General features: G+C 56.0%; 1 protein-coding gene across 1 annotated transcript in view; it reads left to right on the top strand.

Moving 5' to 3' along the window:
• Positions 1–15,573, top strand: part of RGS3 (regulator of G protein signaling 3) — a 120,457-nt gene that overhangs the window by 94,042 nt on the left and 10,842 nt on the right. Inside the window, 1 exon segment of the mRNA XM_032307723.1 lies at positions 11,165–12,100. Within this exon segment, the coding sequence (XP_032163614.1) occupies positions 11,165–12,100 (936 nt within the window).

The raw sequence follows: 15,573 nt of genomic DNA, 5'->3' as shown, positions 1-15,573 counted from the left end.
TTTGCATTTCCTGGGTGACTAATGAGTCTCAGGACTTTTCCCCGTGTTGATTGGCCACCTCTTAGTGAATCGCCTCTTCAAGCATTTCCCCTCTCAGCTTTCTCCTGGGTTGTCTGTCTTTTTCTTACTGGTTTGTGGGAGCTTAAAAAATATTCTGCTTGCGTTTTCACTGTGGGATGTACACATTGCAAAATCTCCTCCCGCTCTGTGTCTTGCCTTTTCATTCTTCTGAGGAGGGTACTCTCTGAAGAAGGCAAGTTCTTAATGCAGCCCAACCTGTCATCTTTTACTCTTCGGAGAGTGCCCACTGAATCCTGGCTTTTTGCCTAGTACAAAGTTGTGGCTATATTCTTTGTTATCTTCCAGAAGTTCCATTGTTTTAATTTTTTTTTCAAGATTTTATTTATTTATTTGACAGAGATCACAAGTAGGCAGAGAGGCAGGCAGTGGGGGGTGGGAAGCAGGCTCCCCGCTGAGCAGAGAACTTGATGCTAGACTCAATCCCAGGACCCTGGGATCATGACCTGAGCCAAAAGCAGAGGCTTTAACCCACTGAGCCACCCAGGCGCCCCCAGAAGTTCCATTGTTTTATGTTTTATATTCTGGTCTCAAATCCACTTGAAATAGATTCTTATGTCTGGTGGATGTAGAGGTCAAGATTCATTTTCTCGGGGTCGTTATCCAATTAACTAAAAAAAAAAATCCCTTCTTTCTGTAAGGGGTCATGGGTCATCGTCTTTGTCAGAAATCAACAGGCAATACACGTGTGGTTGATTTGAATTTGGAAGGATGAGAAGGAGTTTGTCCCATGGACAAGAGAGGGGAGGGTGTTCTAAGTAGGAACAGTGAGCAGAGGTTTCAAGGCGCCTGAGAGTAGAGTGTGTTGGGGAAGCTTCAAACAATTTAGACCAGCTGGAGGGAAGGGAAGAGAAATGGTGTGGTGGGGAGGTCAGCTGGCCAGGGCAGAGCACACAGCATAAGGAGTGGGGACTATCCCAGAGGGAAAGAATGGTTTTCAGGGAGAGAGGAATATAATCAGGTTCTTATGAGGGAGATGAGAGAAAGTCCCATGACAGGAGGAGGCAGGAGGATGGCTTAGAGCAGACTACAAACCCAGACGACCCCAGCCTCAACATCACCCCCTAGCAGAGAGCTTGTCTGCTTCAGGGAGGCAGTGGTAGACGGATCAGCATGCCTGGGGCATTGGAGGTAACCTTCTGCCGCAGGGTGGTGGCTGAGTCCAGTGGACAGATACCCATTCTAGTGTCCTGGGATGGAAGAGCCCCCATCCCCCAGACTCCCAGAACTGCGGGCCCCAACAGAAGAGTATTTTAGGGACTGGGGCACACAGACAAAGGTTGGGGCTCCTGGGAGAGGGGGTGCTTTCTGCTTTTCCTGCCCTGGATATACCCAGAGAGAGACCTGGCCATACCTTGGGCTGGCTGAGATTCAGAGCTGGGCAGACTCCTCTAGAAGATGCAACCTAGAGAGGGAAGTAATTTGGCCCAGGCCAAGGGAGCCAGGCTGACCCAGCCTAGGGGAAACTGAGCGCAGGCTCTGCTGCCTCTCTAGCCTCTGGGGCCTTTGATATGGGCCTCAGTTTCTTCCCCTTGAAATGTACAGATAAAAGTGCCCCTGTTTTAGGGCTGTAGTCAGAACGTGCCAAGTGTCATCTCCCAGGGATGCAGGGAGGGACTGATAATGATGACACTGATGATAGTAATAAGTATGATTACAGGAACTAGAAATGTTTCTTGAGCACCTGCTATGTGCCAGGCTGCTTTGTGTGGATTCTCTTCCAACAAGGCTGTGGTGTGTAGGTACTAGCTACTTACATCACTATTTACAGATGAGAAAATGGAACCTAGATCGTAAGCAGCCTGCCCAGAGATAAAGGGCACCAAGAGAGGAAGTGGCAGAGGCAGGATTTGAACCTAACTCTGTCTCCAGATCTCAGTTCTTCCCCAGCATTCAGCTTCCCTCCGCCACCTCTGGCTCTGAAGGCGCTTTCTGTTCCCCCAAGCTGTTGCATGGAGTGAAGCTTTTGATTTGGGGTTGGTCCCTGGTACCTGCCGTGAGAGGAAGACAGGTGGTGGAGAGGAGAGGCACCCCAGCGGGCTGAGCACTGCCTCCCGCCCCACTGGGTGGGGGGTGTCACACTAAATCAGCCACAGGGTTAGGAAGTGAGATGCAACCCCAGGTCCGCCTGATTCCAAATCCCGGTCTCATGACCACTGTGCTATTTGTGCCCTTCCCTGGGGTCCTCCTAGCTTGGCAGAGCTTTTCTGTTTGATCAGTCTAGCATAGGACATCACAGAGAAGCCACGCACTTCTGGCTCTCCTGCACATGAAGTGGCCCCTGGAGGGAGACAGTCTGGAAAGATCACCAGCTGTAGGGAATCACCACCCCTGTCCCCCGCCAGGTGAGTCGGACACCTGCCCCTCAGTGTCCATCAGTTTGGGCTATGAGCAGGGTCCCCTGTGTCTGGGATGGCTCACTGTGCCTCTCGGCACCTGCCCCAGAGGGGTGCTGGGTGGGGTCTTTTGAAGGAAGGGAGAGACAGGGGTGAGGAAAGGCGGTGAGGGGGCCAGAAAAGAGGCTATGGGGTAGTAGAAAGAGCTGGGCTTTGGAGCTCTGACTGTGGTTTCCATGTGATTCCTCTACTTTCTTGCTTGGTGATCCCGCACGTTGCTGACCCTCTCTGAGTCCCAGTCCCGCTTTCCTTATTTGCCAAATGGGGCCTGTGGTACCGACCATACAGGGCTGCTGGGATTGAGAGAGTGTATGGAGAGCAACTGTCTTGGTGCCTGGTGTCTGGGAGACCCTCAGTTCATGATCCCCCCGCCCCGTCATTATCACTGTTTTCTGTTTCCATCATCTCTGGCTCCACCTTCCCTATCTCGACAGCATCACGCAGACACAGCTCTCGGGGTGAAGTCCAAATTCCTGAGTGTACCCATGCTTCTGCTTGTGGAACCACCCACACTTCCTTGAATGTTCCATGCTGTCTTTGGCTTTGGCCTGGGTATCCTCTCCCATCCCTGTCCCCCATCCTTGTCCTCCTCCAAGAGCCATCCCCATCTTTCCTGTACTTCCATAGCCCCCTGGGGCGGGGGGAAGTATAGTGGGAGAGTGACATGGGCCCCTCACCTGCTTCTTTGCCCCATAGACCAGCACCTTCAGGGAAGGGAAGGTGTCTTGCCACTGTTTTTCTTGCACAGGTCCTGGCGCGTGACTGGGGCTCTGTCGGTATTTGCTGAGTAACACTGGGGATTGGTGGGGGGAATAAGTGAGCCAGGGACACAATCCTGATGAGCCAGACAGGACCTGCCCAGGGCCATGAGAGCAGGGCGGGCCGGACATTGGCAGGAGAGCAGAGAGCCCTCTAGCCAGGGCATCCCAGGGAGCACTTAGCTGGGCTCTGGGGGGTGGGGGGGGGATAGACTTGAGAGGTGCAGACAATAGGGAAGTGAGACAGTGAGTGGATCAGGCAGAGAAAGGGGGTGCCAGGTGGGAAGGGGAATGGTGGCTGAGCAGAGAGCCCACAGCTGGGGCCCGAGAGGCCCTGGGACCTGGCGTTCTCCTTCTGAGGGAGGCTACAGTCTCTGTGGGGACAAGAAGCAGCTGGGACAGTACTGCTCTCCACTTTCACACCTTTCAGAAGAGAAGAGAGTTGAGGTATGGAAGGGGTCTTTGGGTCTTTGGGTTGTGGGGGCTCCCAAACCAGGCTCCCCCACACACATTGAAGCAGTGGGGTCTGGGTCCCGAGAGGAGTGACTTAGCAAGATGGTGATGGGGATACTTGGTCCCGGAAACTCACACGTTGGGAGCTACTTTTCCTGTCTGGCGAGAAGCTGGGCATCCAGGGTGGTGTTGGGACACCCCAGTAAGCTCCAAAGGCCAGGCCCGGGGACACAGCCTGGCTTACCCAGGTGGTGGTGCCAAGAGTAGGGAAGCCTCTAAGAGGGGTCTCCTCACTTCCCATTCCTTAAGGATCCTTCTTCCCTGTGTACTGGCTTGGTCCTGACAGTTTCTGAACTGGAAAAGCTACTTCTCTATGCCTCAGTATTGCTTTCAGTCCAGGGGTATGGATGGTATGTTCCCTGCTGTGGGGCTTTGCCCTTCCGAGTCCCCGACAGACCCAGGAGGAGTCGTGGGATCTTTTAGGAATAGAGAATTTTCGGTCTACATTCAAATTCCTCCTTCCTTCCTCTCCTGCAGTTGGGCCTCTGTGAATGGGGCACATGAGTGGGTAGCTGCCTCCAGTGAGTTTGCTAGCTCTGCTTCTGGGGCCGAGGGGTGGCCGAGGTCCAGCCTCTTCTGCATGGGCTCCCCATGAGACGGAGTGCTGTGTGCTGGAACTGGTCCCACACCAGGTTCTGGTCTGCATGCATGGCCTGATTCTTTTGTATGACCTTGGGTACATCACCTTTCTTCTCTGGGCCTCATTCACCCTCTCTGTTAACGGGGGCTGCTCCCCAGAATTATCTGGGGAATCAGAAAAAAGTCAAGACACCAATTCCCTACTTGTAGGAGTCTTATCCAGTAAGGCCTGGAGTTGGGCCCAGATACAGGGTATTTTTAAGATGCTCCACCGGTGATTCTAAAGTGTACCTCTCTTTTGAGAACCAATAGTCTGGATGAGTGCTATTTTTAATGTGCAAATTAGTCTCTTGGAATCTTGGTGAAATGCAGATTCTGACCCAGCAGCTGTGGGTTGAGGGCTAAGATCCTGTATTTCCTGTGGGTTTCCAGGTGCTGCTACTGCTGCTGTCTCAGGGGCCCCATTTTAGGTACAAGATGGCCCTGTGACATTCCCTGGATTGTCCATTCATTCATTCATTCATTCATCCCTCGTCAAACACTTGAGATGGGGAATGGTGGAAGGCAAAGCCAAAGGGAGAGAGATCCCAGACTTGCTCAGGGCTATGGAGTTGGAACTTCAACTGGAGGGCACTGGGGAGCCTTGTCAGGGCTTTAGGCCAAGGAGTGACAGAGTCAGATGTGCATAAAAGGCTCCTCTGACATGGCGACCGAAGGAGTCGGGGCTGCCGCTGAGAGGTCCCCATCAGTTCCAGTGGGAGATGACCGTGTCGGGAGGGAGGTGGTGGTAGTGGAGACAGAGGGAGTGGAGAGATTTTTTTTTTTTTTTTTTGCCCCTAAGTTAATCAACTTTGTTTTTAGAGCAGTGTTAGGGATTGAGAGGAAAGTATATGGAGTTCTCATATATTCCCTGTCCCCTTTCTTGCATCCCCTACCCCAATGGAATGATTCTGAAGATTTTCTAAGGGACAAGCAGGAGGTTTTGGTGACTGGCCAGAGTTGGGGGGGAGGGTGGTGGTGAAGGGACAGTGAGAGAGGATGATACCTGGGTCCCTGGCTTAGGTAGCTGGCGATGGCATCCTCAAGGGAGTGAACTCATGTTTGGCTTGGGTGCATTGAGCTGGGGGCACTGGTGGGATGTGTAGAGAGCGGTCTCTGTCTTGTGGTCTGGGCTCTAGCCACACAGGTATCCCCTGATCCACCAGGGTGCTGGCCTCCCTGCCCACCAGCAGACCCAGGGCTCAGTGTCATCGCAGAGTGGCCTTTCCCACCCTGCCACTGCGTTCCCTCCCGACGCAACTTGCGGTTTTCCTGTCTGTCACCACCGCACTTTGTATCCATTACGTGTTTCTGTGGGTGACGCCGTGGCTCATGTCAGTCCTTCCTCTCTGGCCTCGAAACTCCGCCAGCACAGGGCTTGTGTCTTTTTCATCTCCTGTCATACTCAGCAGAGCCTAGGACAGTGGGGGCAGCGCTGTCGCACGAGTACTTGGTGAACAAGTACTGGGATCTAGACTCAGGAGACAGGTCGGGGCTGGCAGTGTGGGCTGGGTGGTGGCCAGGTGGTGTGGATGGTGATGGTCACCTGGGGAGGGGATGGGGGCACAAGAGAGTGTGCAGGACTGAGATGGGTGAGGGCCTGGGATGGGTTCCCATCTGTGGGTCAGGAGGCCCTGGACCTGATGAAACAGGGGTCATCAGACAGGTTGGGGGAGATCCAGGGAGGGAGATGTCGAGGTTGGGTTGTCCCATGGTGGCCGTGGCTGCCATTCAGGGGCTTCGTGTGCCCACACGGTTCCTGGCTCCGGGGGCACGTCAGCTCCGCCCTCCTCCCACTGTACTGAGGAGCTGTTAGGAATCCTGTGTTGTGGCTGATGGAACTGCTGGCTGATGAGGCTCTTCCTGAGATCACCCAGCCGGTGCACGAGGAGGGGGTCAATCTCCAGGGTACTCTCCACTGGAAAGTGCTGGCCCCATGCCCCGTGTTCTGTGTCAGACTGTCATGCTGGGGACGGGGTTGGGGGTGCCGGGAGGAGAGCAGCCTGGAGGCTCTGAGCTGGCGGCAGAGGCAGTTGGTGGCTCCAGCCTCTGGGGGTCAAGGAATGAGGCTGCGGAGCGGACTGAGGCCAGGCTGGCGGAAAGAAGCGCAGGCCCGGCCGCTGAGGTTCCTGGAAGCCAGCCTCACACCAGGGACTCAGGAGCCAAGGAGTGGCTCAGGACCCCAGAGCCAAACACAAAGGAGCCACCCCACCTCAAAAGTCAAGCCCGGAGGTCAGGGATTCTCAGAGCCTCTCCTTCTTTCCAGCAGCATTCCAGCTCACAGAGCACTTTCCTGTCCTTTCTCGGACTTGGTCCCCTCAACCCTCTGGAGGCGGGGAGGTGGTGGCAGCAGGAAGTGTCCTCACTTCACGGTCCCATTTCCACGGTGGAGGAGACCAGAAGTGACAGCCTGTCCCACAGCCAGCAGAGGATGGAGTGAGGATTCCAGCAGAGGTCTTCTGGCGCGTCTGTCCGGTGTTCTGGCCATGAGATCCGAGCTGTGTGAGGGCCGCCCCGAGAGACGAGAGACAACAGTGAACCTCAGTTCATACTCCCCCCCCCCCCCCCCCCCCCCCCCCCCCCGCTGCAGTGCAGGAAGTGGTTTTTGAGGGCCGAAGCAGAGCCCAGCATCTGTGGTGGGTGTGATGAGTCATCTCGGGGTGAGAGCTGCAGGATGACCCAGGGTCAGCAGACCTGGCTCCACATTTAGTAGCTGTGTGACATTGGACAAGTCACTTCCAGCAGCTCATTGCCCATCCCCTCTTCCCCTACACAGGGCAGCAGGGCTCAGGAGCTGCTCTGGGAGTCCCACCTAACCCCCTCCCCAGCCTCTTCTGAGCCCGTGATTGCACTGGGGGCAGAATTTGATTAGATCCTTCGCAGCAGCTCCATAGAGAAGGCCTGGCTCATTTCCGGTGTGCTCCTAGCCAGCAAGACATGGACAGAATTAACACTGGCCTGCCAAGCCAGAAAAGCAATGGATGGACAGGAGAGATGCAGACTCTCCCCGGCAAGGGGACGGCTGCATAGAGGCCCTGGGCCAGCAGGCAGATCTCTCTGGACCTCTGTGACTGGATTCTCATCATTCCCACCTGTGGCAGAGCTGTCGGGCTGGGTGTTGCCTGTCAGCTGTCGGGACCCGCTTTAAGAGGCCATGGCCTCTTGATGGGCATCTGGGTCCTGGCCTGAAGACCAGTTGTCCAGCTTCTGTTTTTTTTCTGCTCAATAGAGGACAGAGATCGTGTCTGACTTGTCTCCTTCCGTCCCTGCAGGGTTTCCCTCAGTGCCTGGAGCCGGAATGAATGCATGTAGGTTAGGACATATGTGTGTCCCCGTAGTCCTTCCCCTGCCCCCACATCCTGCTCACAGAGCAGTGTCGACACAGCAGGGCCGTGCGTGTGTCATTCTGTTCTTCATAGTACAATCCTGTGCTCTGGCATCCCTTGTGGCATAGTCTCATCTTTATCTCTTTTCCTGTCCTAATTCCTTCTCTGGCCACCCCTCCCCCCAGATTTCTGAGGTTTCCTGTATTTGCTCCAGAAGCCCCCTCCCCCCAGGGCACTCCCAACCCCAGCTCACCCAGGAACACTGGCCCGACCAAACCCACGTGGGTACTTGCACGAGCCTGATCCTGGAGCACAGGGAAGAGCCAAAGAGCTCTGGCGGGTCCTTCTTTGCCTGTATCTGCCCTACGTCCATGAGGGGACCTCAGGTAGTGCCCAGCCTCCCCCTACCCCCCACTTCCCTCTAGACTCCTGGGTCCATCATATTGTGTGGAAAGGCCCAACGACGCCAGGAGATACCCCTGGCTGGCAGACGGGAGTGCTGATACTAAGTCAGCCTGCAATTTCTTAGGTAACTCTCTGAGCTTCCGGGACCTCAGTTTCCCCACCCCATCTGTAAAATAAGACCGGACTAATGATAGCCACCATGTTACCAAAAGTTTCGCCTGGACTAGGCCCTGTGGGGAGCACTGAGAATAGTCCCTGTGAGTCCAGTGTGATACGATGGCCCTGTTCCTGATGAGGGGACTGGACTGAGAGTTTGGGAGGCTGGCCAGAGTCGCACAGCTGGAAAGCAATACCACTGAAATCTGAACACTGATCCCCCGGCAGGGCAGAGAGGGCCCGTGGGTCCTGGGTGGTTTCTCGGCTGCTGCAGGGCGGGGACCCTCTGGGGACAGCAGCACTTCCCCTCCTGGCTTTGTTTGGTTTGGCCTCAGTTTGGGGCAGGATTGGCAGAGGCAGGCTGACTTGCATTTCTGGTTTTGGGTCTGTGGCTGCACTTTCCCGAGGGTGGGGGAGGCGGGCTCAGGCTCAGTCCCTGCAGGCACAGGCCCTGCCCCACCCCCATCCCCCCCCAGCAAAGGGGAAATGCGGCCTGCTCCCCTCTGGGCCACTCAGTGCCAGGCCCCCAGGGCACCAGTTGCGCTGCTTCCTTCTGTGTGTTCTTCCAGGTCAGGGGTCTGGCTAAGGAGGGAGGGTGATTGAATGTGGGGCACAGGGAGCTGGCTGTTTGTTTTCCTAGAGGAGAATGCTCCCTGGCGGGTGGGGTGAGGGGCGGAGGACTGGGCTGCTCAGGAATCTGATCAGAAGCAGGCCTTGGAAGAAGGAGCCAGAGGCCCTGCTCCAACCCTAGCTGAGCCCCCATTTGGTGCTGGTGCTCTGGGGCAGGTCTCTAGGTCCCTCTCCAAGCTGGGCCTCAGCCTTGCTGTCTGTCCATCAGCAAGGGAGCCGTCTCTGTCCCTGGGAACAGTCTGGTGGGGTTAAAGCACAGACCTTGGCTTCTAGATGAGAATTCTGCATTGAGAGGCCTGCCATCACAGTCACGAACTTTGATTCTCGATATGTGGCCGACCTTGCTTCCAGGGGTCCATGGGAAGGATGGGCTGCTGTTGGAGGTTTGAGGCTCTTCCCTCTAGACCCATTGTTCCAGTCAACACCACTGCCACCACCACCAGCATCCTGTTCAAGAACTTTAGACTTTCAGGGCACTTGGCTGACTCAGTCAGGAGAACGTGCGCCTCTTGATCTGGGGATCATGAGTTCAAGCCCCCCATTGGGTGTAGAGCCTACTTAAGAAAAAAAAAAAAAGAGCTTTATGCCTTCTGTGTTTATTCTCCTGGTTTGCACTTTTGCGTGTTGGTTATCTCATTTAATAGGTGGGAACCTTGAGACCCAGAGAGTTTAGTGACTGACTTTCCCTGCCTCCCCCGCTGTGTGGTTTGCCCTTGTCTCCTGGCCCTCTCTGGGCCTCAGCCTTCCCCTCTGTGCATGGGGGATTTGGGATCATGGATGTTTCAGGGGCTGAGACTGTGAGGTGTGCGGGATCCATGGGTGGAGTCATCTCCCACCTGCGGGTACGATTTATAGGGCAGGGAGTCCTTGCGGGTGGGCACCTGTGTTCGTCTGTGCCTGAGAAGGAACTCTGGCCAGATCATCCTAGAGTCCTCTAAGGCCCACTGTGCTGCCTCACTCAGCCATACTCTCCGCTGGGGTGGGGGCGCTCCCCGTTCCCCTTTCATACTCCCAGTCCGTGGCCTTTACCCACACCATACTTTGATATCCACTCTGGTGCTCCCAGATGCCAGTGGGAACCTTGCCCCATGTGGGCAGCGCTCTGCTGCTGCCTTGAGCCATGGCTGGGCGACAGACTCTCAGATAGGCGCCCGGCTGGGGCCCCCCAGGCCTGAAAGGAAGTCTCAGCTATGGACCCAGCCTTTCAGTCCCAGGCACGCATTCCTATACATCTCTATGATCCCCAGAGACATGTGGCCACTTTTCCCTTGGTGAGTTCTAGGTGGCCACGGTCTCTTGATGGGCATAGCCCGGACTCCAGGCAGTTCTTGCCCCAGCATTCTGAGTCCTTGGGTGCAATGAGGGGACGCAGTCCAGGCTTGAGACCTGCTTCCCCCCATGTGGTTGCGGCTCTGTAGATACTCCTGCCTCCTCCCCTGAGCTCCCGTCTTCCTGTGAGCAAGCTCCCTCTCAGACTTCATCAAGGGCACTATTTTTCCCTTTGCAAACGAAACCTGTAGGAATCCAGCAAGAATGCCGAGGTGAGGTTCAGAGGGTTGCGTGTCAGGTAGACAAGGCTTTCTTCTGTCTGGAGCCCCTGAGGTTCGTCCAAACCCAGCTTAAAAACCCCTGGGTGGATCATCCCTCAGTGAGGTCCCCATGTGCTGGGACATCGGTGTCACCCGAGGGTGGGCAGTATTTTGAAGTTCTGGTTTCATTCTAGTTTGCTGGTTTCAAAGAGATGCTTACGTATTCAGAGCAAGTTCTTGTTTGAGGATTTTTTAGAACTTTAGTTCAGGTAGAAGATACCCTTTGGCCAGATCCAAGGTTCTATCAGTTTGTGATTGCTCAGGCTTGGGACTGGCTTTGGTTCTAGTCCACAAAGGCAGAGACGGCCTGGCCCCTGCTTCACTCATGGAGACACCAGAGGGCTCTTGGGAAGATCATACAAAGAGTGTTTAATTTGGTGCAGTCCTGGCAGGCGATAGGATCCAGATAATAGTGGTTACCTTTCCTTCTTTTCCTAGATGACCAACCGTGCTCTTGATGGAGTAGAAAGAAGATTCAAGCCTGAAGACAAGGGTGGAAACCCACGTGCAGCAAAGCCCAAGGGGGCCTTCTGTTTCCATCTCTCACTTCAGCTTTCAGACTGTGGAGTGTCGGGTGTGGGGTTCAGGCCATTGCCTGATTTATTTCAGCCTCCAGGATGTTGGCTCACACACAGTGACAGAACATCTCATAGCCCTCTGTTCTGAACCTTTCTTGTTTGCTTTTTGTTTCCCAGATGTCTGAGCCAGAGGCGGATGAGAAGCGAGAGATGCCCTTGGAGGAAGGGAAGGGTCTGGGTGCCGAGGACCCACCACCGAGCAAGGACCCCTCTCTGGGCCAGGAGCCTCCTTCAGGACAAGACTTGCCACCCAACAAGGACCCCTCTGCTGGCCAGGAACCTTCGCCTGGCCAAGAGTTACCATCTAGCAAAGACTCACCTTCCTGCAAGGAACGTCCTCCAGGCCAGGAGCCGCAGCCAAGCAAGGACTCCCCACCATGCCAGGAACCCCCTGCAGCCCTGGCCCTCCCTCCCTGCCAGGACCTTTCTGCTGGGCCAGAGCCCCCTCCCAGCCAAGACCTCCCTGTCATCCAGGACGCCCCTGCTCAGGAGCTTGCTCCCTGTCAAGACCTGCCCCCTGGCCAGGTCCCCCAGCCAGCTGAGGAGACAGAAAGCTCTGGGGAGCCCCCAGCAGCCACCGGGGACCCACCTGTGGCCTCCAGGCCAACCTTCGTGATCCCTGAGGTCCGGCTGGACAGTGCCTACAGCCAGAAGGCGGGGGCAGAGGGGGGCAGCCTGGCTGATGAGGAGGACGGGGAGGAAGCTGAGGAGGGGGACGAGGGTGAGGAAGAGGAGGAGGAGGACACGAGCGATGACAACTACGGGGAGCATCGTGAGGCCAAGCGCAGCAGCATGATCGAGGCGGGCCAGGCTGAGGGCGGCCTCTCCCTGCGGGTGCAGAACTCCCTGCGGCGGCGGACGCACAGCGAGGGCAGCCTGCTGCAGGATACCCGCGGGCCCTGCTTCGCCTCCGACACCACCCTGCACTGCTCGGACGGGGAGGGCACCGCGTCCTCCTGGGCCATGCCTTCACCCCGCACGCTCAAGAAGGAACTGGGCCGCAACGGGGGCTCCATGCACCACCTTTCCCTCTTCTTCACAGGACACAGGAAGGTAAGAAGGCTGAGGGCGGCTGGGAGCCGGTAATAAATGCAGAGGTAGAGAGGAAAGGGGTGGGTCTGGGAGCTGCAGGGGACAATGCTGTCCCACCCCGGCGCCTCCTGAAGCCTTCCAGGGAGACTTCTACCGATTTGACAGAGGATCCAGCCAAGGCACGGAGAGACCGAGAAGGCCTTGCCTGTGTTAAGCCCGTGACTCTGACTCCAGCAGCGGTGCTCTTACAGCTCCCTGGGACTGGGGGTCCCCACCAAAGTAGAGCAGATGTGGCCTTGCCCAAAACATGGTCTTTGGATCTGAAAGGTCTGAGTCCTTGGCTGGAGGACTGTCTTCTGTAGTAGAACAATTTAGACTCCATCCAGGCCTAGCCAGACTAGAAATCCATCAGCCAACAGTGACAGCACACATCTATCCTGGGCTAAGATGCTATGCAGCTTATTTTTTGTTGTTTTTAATTTTTTGACACAGAGAGAGAGTGAGCACATGACTTGGGGGTGGGAGCAGAGGGAGAGGGGTTGAATCCCAAGCAGGTACCACACCCAGCGGGGAGCACCCCCTGCCACCCTGACGCAGAGCTTGATCTCACGACCCTGAGATCATGACCAGAGCTGAAATCAGGAGTTTGACGCTTAACTGACTGAGCCCGCAGGCGCCCCAAATCTCAGCAGTTGAGCTGACCTCACTGACGTTCACGAAAGTCCTATGAAGGAGAGACTGTTGTGGTTCCTCGCGAATGAGGAGACCGACGCACTCTGGGGTTATCTCACTCACCCCAGGCCACGCGGTTTATAAATGTCTGCCCCAGCACTGGATCTGGCTCCAGGGCTGGAGCGCATCCCCTCCATGCTATTTACCTCTCACAAATATTTATAAATAGATGAATAAGTGTTTATTGATTCCCTGCCATGTGCCAGGCCCTGTGCACTGTGCCACTGCGAGGCCTCAGAGATGTGTGCAGCGGCTCTCAGCCTGCGAGCAGTGAGCCATCTGGGCGGGGGGAGCAGCTGGCCCAGCAGTGAAAAGATTGCGTCATGGCCCCAAAGCCTGCTGGCCAGCTTGACCCTAGGCTCCATCTCTCACTTACTGTGTGACCTTAGGTGAGTCACACGGCTCCTCTGAGCCTTAGTGTTTTTCTGTAAAAAAAAGAGATGAATTACACTCATGTCCCAGGGCGGTCAAGGATGAACTGGAAGAGCCTGTTGCCTCTTGACCTTAGTTCCGGCCCAAGGCCAGGTGCGTGGGGTGGGGGTGGGGGGTAGGGTAGGGACCTGGGATTTTATGGAGGAGAGACCTCAGGGCCTCAGGCCATCAGGGAGCGTTTCTGGAGCAAGAGGCCGCTTGGCTGGGGCGTGATGGTTGAGCAGGTTTGGAATAAAGAGCAGATGAGACAGGCGTTCTGTGAAAGTGTACGTGACCTGGGCACACCGTCTGTAGAAGCGTTTGGCTAGAACAGGGGATTCCTAAAATGCAGGGATGGCAGAGACATAGCACGCATGCTGCCCTTCCTGCCTCTACACCCAGGGCAGACATGACTAATGGATTCCAGTGCATTTTCCCACTGAGCTGGGCCATGGCTTCAGAGGCCTTCACCTCAGGCACTAGTGCAAAGGCTGACTTCACTGCTGCAGGGTGTTTGGGCTGGAAGGACAGGCTGGGAGACCCCACCCCCACCCCACCCCACCCCCACCGAAAAAGGCCTTAAGCTTTGGGCCTGGAAATTGGAACTAAATCTAAAGAACTGGCAGTGGATCTCAGTTTCCTCGTCTGCAAACATGTGTGGTTCTAAATTTGATGTGCTCCGTAATGACCAGGAGGAGCTTATTAATACAGAGATTTCTGAGTCTCCAGCCCCAGGCTCCTAGAATCAGGATTTCCAGCAGGTGGTGCCCAGACCCTTGCATTTTAGACCAGCCCCCAGGGACTGTGCTGTTCCCCACAGCGGGAATATCACCATCTTTGGCCATTTCTTGATGCAACTAGAGAGAGTCTAGAACTCTGCCCTACCCGGGTGAGGCCTCAGGCTCACTCAGACCAGGCCCAGCCATTCCTGTCCAGGGGGCACTGAGATCCCAGGGCTCACTACCCACCAGGCCTCTCTATCCTGACTCCACACCCGCTCCCCAAGACCCTTCCATGTTCTGTTCTGTCTGTAAATACAAACACCTATATGCAGACACGCCCACACCTTCACACACACCCTTCTAGTTCCCCCAACCCAGCTGATCCGAGAGCCCGTTTGGGGGCATATATGGCTGGACCAGCTCTGTCGGGTTTCAACTTCCTCCTCTGGGAGCCCTGGGTTTTCACTGGCCTCCCCCACCCTCTCTGGGCCTCTCGTTTCCTTTCTTGGGCTTGAGCCGTAGCATTGGCAGGGGCTTCAGAGGCTGCGCCCCCATGGTTTCCAGTGGCCCAGCTGCCAGTCCATCCTCGTGGACACCCTGCTCACTGAGGCCATCTGGCTTCGCCGAGAGCCCTGCCCTGCCCTGGAGGTCGAGGCTGGACCAGTGCCTGACTCTGTACCACCCCTCATGGCCTATGGGCCCGGGGTAAGTCCCTGCCCTTTCTCTTAGCCTCATCGGCAAAATGGGTATGGTAATGATACCTCCTTTGTGGGACCTCAGGGAAGGATAAGTAGCCCCACGTGAGTGGAGCGTTTGGGGCAGTGCCGGTTCTCGGCACTCAGTGGGTGCTCCATAAATGGGAATCATGTTGATGATGAGGAGGAGGAGAGCGGTAGCACGTGTGACAGCAGGCATGCCAACGTTCACAGAGTGCCTCCAGCTCCCTTTCCTGGCGTGCACAGCACCACTGCCGGGTGGGCACCCTTGTCCTCGTCCTCCAGTAAGGAGACTAAGGCTGGGGGAGAAGTGTCTTGTCCTAGGCCACACGGCAAGTACTGCAGGAGCTGGGCTATGGCCTCCCCCTGCCCAGTCCTCCCTGGCTCGACCCCAGACCCTGCATATCTCAGGCTGGTGAGGGACTGGATGTGGGGGGCTGTGGCAGGGGGGAGGCAGTGGCCTCTCACATGACTTCCATCTCCCTGGCTTGGGTCTGGTATGGGCCTGGCTTTCTCGGGAAGGTCAGCTGCTACTTACAGGGCACTGTTTCTAGGCTGTGACAGGCAGGAGGCGAAGAGGAGAGGGGCGAAGTCTTCAGGGGAAGTCAGACAGACCTGAGTTCAAATCTCAGTTCTGCCGCCTCCTTCCTGATCCCAAGTAAGACCTTGGCCAAGTTATGTCTTTCTTTGAGCTTTTCATTTTCTCTCATAAAGTGAGAGTGTTAAGTCTTCCTTGGATTTGTCCCAGGGATTCGAGAGGATTGCAGTATGTGGAAAGCTCTGTGCCCGTGGCAGGGATCCTGTTACGATGTGAGACCTAGGAGGGCCCGACAGAGCTGGTATGGCCCTGAGCTGGTGGTTGTGCTGCTGTGTGGCTAAGCTGAGCTGCCCCGAGGGCCACCTGCCTGTCACA

This window comes from Mustela erminea, chromosome 12 (assembly GCF_009829155.1).
Source record: "Mustela erminea isolate mMusErm1 chromosome 12, mMusErm1.Pri, whole genome shotgun sequence".
Classification (NCBI taxonomy): Eukaryota; Metazoa; Chordata; class Mammalia; order Carnivora; family Mustelidae; genus Mustela; species Mustela erminea.
Note: the sequence above shows the minus strand (reverse complement) of the source record. Positions and strands in the feature narration are given on the sequence as shown.